This window comes from Coregonus lavaretus (genome assembly GCF_964263955.1).
Source record: "Coregonus lavaretus genome assembly, contig: HAP1_SCAFFOLD_172, whole genome shotgun sequence".
Lineage (NCBI taxonomy): Eukaryota > Metazoa > Chordata > Actinopteri > Salmoniformes > Salmonidae > Coregonus > Coregonus lavaretus.
Window position 1 is genome coordinate 852,394 of NW_028156410.1, and position 8,558 is coordinate 860,951.

Consider the following 8,558-nt stretch of genomic DNA (forward strand, 5'->3'; position numbering starts at 1 on the left):
AATCCTGCAGTCCCCCTGCTTAAGACAGTACATGTCCAGGCCCGTCTGAAGTTTGCTAGAGTGCCTTTGGATGATCCAGAAGAGGATTGGGAGAATGTCATATGGTCAGATGAAACCAAAATAGAACTTTTTGGTAAAAACTCAACTCGTCGTGTTTGGAGGACAAAGAATGCTGAGTTGCATCCAAAGAACACCATACCTACTGTGAAGCATGGGGGTGGAAACATCATGCTTTGGGGCTGTTTTTCTGCAAAGGGACCAGGACGACTGATCCGTGTAAAGGAAAGAATGAATGGGGCCATGTATCGTGAGATTTTGAGTGAAAACCTCCTTCCATCAGCAAGGGCATTGAAGATGAAATGTGGCTGGGTCTTTCAGCATGACAATGATCCCAAACACACCGCCCGGGCAACGAAGGAGTGGCTTCGTAAGAAGCATTTCAAGGTCCTGGAGTGGCCTAGCCAGTCTCCAGATCTCAACCCCATAGAAATTCTTTGGAGGGAGTTGAAAGTCTGTGTTGCCCAGCGACAGCCCCAAAATATCACTGCTCGAGAGGAGATCTGCATGGAGGAATGGGCCAAAATACCAGCAACAGTGTGTGAAAACCTTGTGAAGACTTACAGAAAACGTTTGACCTGTGTCATTGCCAACAAAGGGTATATAACAAAATATTGAGAAACTTTTGTTATTGACCAAATACTTATTTTCCACCATAATTTGCAAATAAATTCATTAAAAATCCTACAATGTGATTTTCTGGATTTTTTTTCCTCATTTTGTCTGTCATAGTTGACGTGTACCTATGATGAAAATTACAGGCCTCTCTCATCTTTTTAAGTGGGAGAACTTGTACAATTGGTGGCTGACTAAATACTTTTTTTCCCCACTGTATATACCCTTTGTTGGCAATGACACAGGTCAAACGTTTTCTGTAAGTCTTCACAAGGTTTTCACACACTGTTGCTGGTATTTTGGCCCATTCCTCCATGCAGATCTCATCTAGAGCAGTGATGTTTTGGGGCTGTCGCTGGGCAACACAGACTTTCAACTCCCTCCAAAGATGTTCTATGGGGTTGAGATCTGGAGACTGGCTAGGCCACTCCAGGACCTTGAAATGCTTCTTACGAAGCCACTCCTTCGTTGCCCGGGCGGTGTGTTTGGGATCATTGTCATGCTGAAAGACCCAGCCACGTTACATCTTCAATGCCCTTGCTGATGGAAGGAGGTTTTCACTCAAAATCTCACGATACATGGCCCCATTCATTCTTTCCTTCACACGGATCAGTCGTCCTGGTCCCTTTGTAGAAAAACAGCCCCAAAGCATGATGTTTCCACCCCCATGCTTCACAGTAGGTATGGTGTTCTTTGGATGCAACTCAGCATTCTTTGTCCTCCAAACACGACGAGTTGAGTTTTTACCAAAAAGTTATATTTTGGTTTCATCTGACCATATGACATTCTCCCAATCCTCTTCTGGATCATCCAAATGCACTCTAGCAAACTTCAGACGGGCCTGGACATGTACTGGCTTAAGCAGGGGGACACGTCTGGCACTGCAGGCTTTGAGTCCCTGGCGGCGTAGTGTGTTACTGATGGTAGGCTTTGTTACTTTGGTCCCAGCTCTCTGCAGGTCATTCACTAGGTCCCCCCGTGTGGTTCTGGGATTTTTGCTCACCGTTCTTGTGATCATTTTGACCCCACGGGGTGAGATCTTGCGTGGAGCACCAGATCGAGGGAGATTATCAGTGGTCTTGTATGTCTTCCATTTCCTAATAATTGCTCCCACAGTTGATTTCTTCAAACCAAGCTGCCTACCTATTGCAGATTCAGTCTTCCCAGCCTGGTGCAGGTCTACAATTTTGTTTCTGGTGTCCTTTGACAGCGCTTTGGTCTTGGCCATAGTGGAGTTTGGAGTGTGACTGTTTTGAGGTTGTGGACAGGTGTCTTTCATACTGATAACAAGTTCAAACAGGTGCCATTAATACAGGTAACGAGTGGAGGACAGAGGAGCCTCTTAAAGAAGAAGTTACAGGTCTGTGAGAGCCAGAAATCTTGCTTGTTTGTAGGTGACCAAATACTTACTTTCCACCATAATTTGCAAATAAATTCATTAAAAATCCTACAATGTGATTTTCTGGAATTTTTTCTCTCATTTTGTCTGTCATAGTTGACGTGTACCTATAATGAAAATTACAGGCCTCTCATCTTTTTAAGTGGGAGAACTTGCACAATTGATGGCTGACTAAATACTTTTTTCCCCCACTGTATGCAGTACTTCCATTCATTTTTTCAACTGGTACCGGGGGACCATCATTCGTGGGGGACGATATGTTGCCTTGTTTTTAATTAGATCTGAGAGAAGGAAAAAAAACGTATGCAAATGTAGCTGGCTCAGGGACACCTGTGAAAGAGCTGATGCCTGTATTCCGGTGCTGGTCTACTGGTTATTTAGATCTCTCAGACTACCCACTTCCCCCTTTGCACCAGCATCTGGAGGCCCAGGTTTTCTTCTTATGCGTCTTTCTTTGCTATTCAAGTTCTCGACTCAAATTAGATCAAGTACCACTGTCCAATTGAAAGAAGTCCTTATCTCTTTATATTATTTGGTTGCTGTTTTGTGACAATTATAAAGGTTAAATATATGATAAAGCGGTCTGATAAGTCTAATGATTGTAGCTTGTCTGTCCCACTGAAAAGCACCAGCCTGTCCAATATCCGTTTCTTCTCCTTTAGACCAAACTCAATGGCAAGTTCATTTTTAAAGCCTGTTGAATTGAGATGGATTTTCCCTAGCAGTTTCCCTAAAGTAACCTGTAGTTGAGAGTGTAAGGGCTGAATTAACACTGTCACGTTGACTCAAAACAATTTTTTTAATTTTTCCTAAATAAGTCTATATAACACACTGTTGTTGTTAGAATCTTAATATCACGGACAGAATTTGTGTTATAAGCAATTTTAAGAGGACATGGCTTCCCCCTGCCTCTTATTTAATGCCAGTCATTCACTGGCAGACAGCCAGATGATGGCCCATCGAAACTACACCTAAACTATATAAAAATTAATTTCACACATATAATAATAATTGAGTTAGCCTAAAGACAAGATTACATTGACAATAGATTAAGATTAAGATCACTTTATTCATCATATGTACACAAGGTCCAACTAAAATGTGACTTCTGCTTTATCCCAACCCTTCCGAAAGACACACACACATATACAGGCTGGAAAGGTTGGAGCAGGGGGCTGCCACACTGGGCGCCCATGGAGCAGTTGCTAATAGTCTGATGGGTGAGAACATTATCTATTGATAAATTGTATATGAAGAATCTGATTAACAGCGCAGCTTGGAATTCAAAGTTTCAAGTTTGGAGTTTGAAGTTTTATTTGTCACATGTACAAGTACAGTGAAATGCATAACTTGCAAGCCCTGCCCTGCCCAACAGTGCAGTATTACATATCAAAATAGTATAATGAAAACAACCACGATAAATAAGAAATAAGAGAGGAAGCTATATACTTGAGGTAGATATGTACATGTAGGCAAGATATTAGGAGAAAGTAACTGTTAGCAGGATAAATAATAATATTAAACAGTATGGCAGCAACATAAATGGAGGGTGTTTGTGTGTATGTAAGTGTGTGGGTGTTGGTGAGTGTGTGCAAGAGTGTCAATGTAGGCCTAAAAGGTGGATGGATATACATGTAAACAGGGCTGAAAAGTGACTGGTAGCAGGAATACAGTGGGGGGAAAAAAGTATTTAGTCAGCCACCAATTGTGCAAGTTCTCCCACTTAAAAAGATGAGAGAGGCCTGTAATTTTCATCATAGGTACACGTCAACTATGACAGACAAATTGAGACATTTCTTTCCAGAAAATCACATTGTAGGATTTTTAATGAATTTATTAGCAAATTATGGTGGAAAGTAAGTATTTGGTCACCTACAAACAAGCAAGATTTCTGGCTCTCACAGACCTGTAACTTCTTCTTTAAGAGGCTCCTCTGTCCTCCACTCGTTATCTGTATTAATGGCACCTGTTTGAACTTGTTATCAGTATAAAAGACACCTGTCCACAACCTCAAACAGTCACACTCCAAACTCCACTATGGCCAAGACCAAAGAGCTGTCAAAGGACACCAGAAACAAAATTCTAGCCAGTCTCCAGATCTCAACCCCATAGAACATCTTTGGAGGGAGTTGAAAGTCTGTGTTGCCCAGCGACAGCCCCAAAACATCACTGCTCTAGAGGAGATCTGCATGGAGGAATGGGCCAAAATACCAGCAACAGTGTGTGAAAACCTTGTGAAGACTTACAGAAAACGTTTGACCTGTGTCATTGCCAACAAAGGGTATATAACAAAGTATTGAGAAACTTTTGTTATTGACCAAATACTTATTTTCCACCATAATTTGCAAATAAATTCATTAAAAATCCTACAATGTGATTTTCAGGATTTTTTTTTCTCATTTTGTCTGTCATAGTTGACGTGTACCTATGATGAAAATTACAGGCCTCTCTCATCTTTTTAAGTGGGAGAACTTGCACAATTGGTGGCTGACTAAATACTTTTTTCCCCCACTGTATATAAATACTTATGGTAATACACTAATGGTAATATATTCACGTAATAATGACCAGTAGCAGGATAAATGGATAGATACTTATGGTAATGGTAATCAATAATCAATGAACATCTTGACACAGAGGCAGGGGAAGGAGAGCCAAAAAGTGACATTCAAATTCTCCTACAGAGTCACAAGCAGGTAAGACGTTGTGATGTCTATATATGTATGTATAGTATCAGAAAGAGCAGATTCTGCAGTTTCTAAATCACCTATCCTTGCTAAACTACTCTTAAAAATGACCCATTGAGCTCTATTTCAAAATATAACTTTTTGGCAGATTTACTGCGATTCCATGCGCAACACTCAAAATATGCCATTCTGTTCTTTTGAAATGCATTTTCTTAAATTCATAATGTTCCTTAAAGCCTCCATGCAGTCTTTTTAATGTTATTTTTTAAATCATCACTGTATGTCTAATAAATCACTGTGTTTATTTCCCTGGGCCTCATTTTGCCGTTGAAATGCTTTGGACCTCATAGAGTGGAAGTATCATAAAAAAAAGGGGGGGGGTCCCTTTTCCAGTGTTAAGGCTTCCTCTCCCTTGGCTCCTGACAGAAACTGGAGGAGGCAGCGGCCACAGCGACTCTGGAGGAGCAGAGGAGAAAGCAGACCCAGACTGACCTGCAGGACCGCTACAGAACAGACCTGGAGAGAGAGAAAATGGTAACCAACCACAAAGCTGCATTCTAGCTCTGTTCCAGGAAGTGCATACTCAGAATGAGTGCAACAACGTATTGCTCAGTGAGACTTCTCTCATGACTTTGAATCATTGCGTTTGATGAATAACAAAGTATTATTACTATTATTATTACTATTACTCACAGTATGAGTAACAGTATTATTTATGGAGTTATCTGGGAAAATCTACACTAAACACCAATGAATGACACATGCACAGCACATGCTACTTTGTACTGTGATCGAGTGTGTGTGTGCGTGTCCGTGCATTAATGTCTGTGAGTCCAGATGATCATATCAAACTGTGTGTGTCCACTGTCCTCCGTCAGGTGCGTCAGCAGATGGAGGAGCAGGTGGCCCAGAAGTCCAGTGAGTTGGAGCAGTACCTGCAGCGTGTCAGGGAGCTGGAGGATATGTACCACCGCCTGGAGGATGCACTAGAGGACGAGAGACAGGCCAGGCAGGATGAGGAGACCATGCGCAAACTACAGACCAGGTTAGGCACAACACACACTTGACACACTCATAGACAGTAGCCTTACACTGAGTGTACAAAACATTAGGAACACTTTCCTAATAGTGATTTCCTCCCCCCTTTTTGCCTTCAGAACAGCCTCAGTTCGTCCGGGCATGGACTCCACAAGGTGTCGAAAGCGTTCCATAGGGATGCTGGCCCATGTTGACTCCAATGCTTCCCACAGTTGTATCAAGTAGGCTGGATGTCCTTTGGGTGGTGGAACATTCTTGATACACACGGGAAACTGTTGAGCGTGAAAAACCCAGCAGCGTTGCAGTTCTTGACACACACAAACCGGTGCGCCTGGCACCTACTACCATGCCCCATTCAAAGGCACTTCAATCTTTTGTCTTTCCCATTCACCCTCTGAATGACACACATACACAATCCATGTCTCAATTGTCTCAAGGCTTAGAAATCCTTCTTTAACCTGTCTCCTCCCTTTCATCTACACTGACTGAAGTGGATTTAACAAGTGACATCAATAAGGGATCATAGCTTTCACCTGGATGCACCCGGGCAGTCTATGTCATGGAAAGAGCAGGTGTTCCTAATGTTTTGTACACTCAGTGTACGTGCACTGATTAAAGGTAGTACACTATATAGGGAAAAGGGTGCCATGTGGGACACAACTTCACACGACACACACAGATCGCACAGTTGTGTATCGGTAGGCTGTGTATAGATGTTAATGTTCACATTCTCAGGCATCTGCACCCAGCATTTGTTTGAGTCTGTCTGTGATTGGTTCATGTGGTGTGTCTGTTTCTGCATGTACTCAGGCTTCTGGAGGAGGAGTCAGCCAAGCGGGCAGAGCTGGAGCAGATCCACCTGCAGCAGCAGAGGGCCATCTCCCAGACCCAGGCTGAGAAGCAGGAGCTGGAGAGCGAGCGGCTGGCCAAGGAGACGGCCCTGCAGGCAGCCATGCTGCAGCTGGAGAGTCTTGAGAGAGAGAGGCACGGAGCGCTGGAGCAGTACGAGGTCAGAGAACACCCTGTCTGTGTTTCAATATGGCTGCTAGTAGGGACCATGTCCCCTATTAACACATCACTTAAAGTAAGGTGTTACCAGGCCATTTCATAAACAAGATTTAAAGAAATTGGCAGGAAGTACTTCCTTTAGACCTATATGTCTTTATCTTGTGTTGTTGCTGGTAGCTGTAGGTCTATCTGTGAGCAACCACTGGTCTTTATTCAGCTGAAGATAGTGTTGAGTCAGTGGAAGGCTGACCACCACCCTGACAGTAAGCACAACTGACCGCAACCGTCTAAAGTGGTTTGGCACCAAACTAGGCTTCTTCTTGAATTACTCGCAACACAAAACCATCATAGAGGTCTCTCCTTGCACTCTGTTGCCATCTAGTGGTGATTTCACTGAGAACTGTCTCTACTTCAAGAACAATATCATAACTTCTTTATTACTTAAAGGGACTTCTACTTGCCGTCATTGAGATATATGTGTGTGTTTGTGTTACAGGAGGTGAGAATGAAACTGGAGCAGGCAGCTAATAAGACCAAGAGCTGGAAGGACAAGGTGGCCAAGCACGAGGGGCTGGTCCGTCTCATCCAGCCAGGTAAGTAAGAATGGTAGAATGTCCTCCACTGCATATTCATGTTCTGTTCTGTTCTTTCCATACTCATATTACCATGTTATTGATGTCTTTATTCTATTGATCTGTTGTTTCAATACAGTCTGTGATGTTTTCTTTCTCCCTCTGTCTGTCTGTCTGTCTGTCTGTCTGTCTGTCAAGGTGATAAAGGACCACAGAGGATGACTAACTGGGGCCCAGCAGCATTCACAGACACTGAGCTGGACCTGAGGAAGAAGTCCTGGCAGGAGAGGAAGAACCACAACCAGTCAGCCCAGTAGACTAGAGACGGTGCTTCTTACCCGATGGTCCAGACATCTTACTGTGACCTTGTAGCATCAGGATACTGTTGTCTTATTGTTGTTGAGAATTAACTCATGTGTACAGTTGCAAAATTCCGGAAACTTTCTGAAAATGTCCAGGATTTCCTGCTTATTTTCTCATAATTCTGGTAATCTTCTAACCGGGATTTCTGGAATTTTGCAACCCTACTGTGCCAATGCTTTGACATTCCAAGTGTTAGCCCATTCTGATAACAGAGGTCTTTAACCAGGAAATATAGCTGTAGATATTCAGTGAATAATATGTAAAAAAATAAATAAAAATAAATAAAGTGAGTGTCATGTGAATGTAATAATATTAAAGTAGTAATAAACTTAAAGTAATAAGATTAAAGTAATAAGATGTTTTATATTTAAAATGGCAATGCATAAGTAGCGCATCTTATAAAATATATTTAAAGACATTTCTTTATACTGTTGCTGTCTGTTTTAATGGATGAGGGATGTGAGAATTATATGTGTTAGAATAGTAGGCGAGTAGTGAAGGTTAAAATAAAATAGATATGGCATGTATATATGGCTCTGGGTTAGATATGCTCAGCCTTGATATATATTTTATACATTTCATTAAATTGAATTTTTTTCTGTCAATCGAACCATTTAAAATGTAATTTCCTGGTTTGCCTGTGGGAACTGTGGAACCTTGAGTAATATTCCTATGAAATACTTGGCCGATGTCCTCTTGTGGTTTCATGAGTTAAAGCATCTGTTGGCTCTGCTGTAACTCACAGTAATATTATACTGTGGTGGGCTAAGAGTTACTGTAGATACCTTGATCTACTTGAGTCCATAGCTATAGTTCCCC

The 8,558-nt window shown here is 42.1% G+C and overlaps 1 protein-coding gene across 1 annotated transcript in view; it reads left to right on the forward strand.

Moving 5' to 3' along the window:
• Positions 1-8,017, forward strand: part of LOC311126373 (switch-associated protein 70-like) — a 29,465-nt gene extending 21,448 nt beyond the window's left edge. The window contains exons 8-12 of the mRNA XM_084200381.1: positions 5,185-5,292; positions 5,637-5,803; positions 6,607-6,805; positions 7,301-7,397; positions 7,575-8,017. Of these exons, the coding sequence (XP_084056507.1) occupies positions 5,185-5,292; positions 5,637-5,803; positions 6,607-6,805; positions 7,301-7,397; positions 7,575-7,693 (690 nt within the window). The 3' untranslated portion in view covers positions 7,694-8,017. The remainder of the gene's footprint in view (positions 1-5,184; positions 5,293-5,636; positions 5,804-6,606; positions 6,806-7,300; positions 7,398-7,574) is intronic.
• The last annotated feature ends 541 nt before the right edge of the window (positions 8,018-8,558 follow it).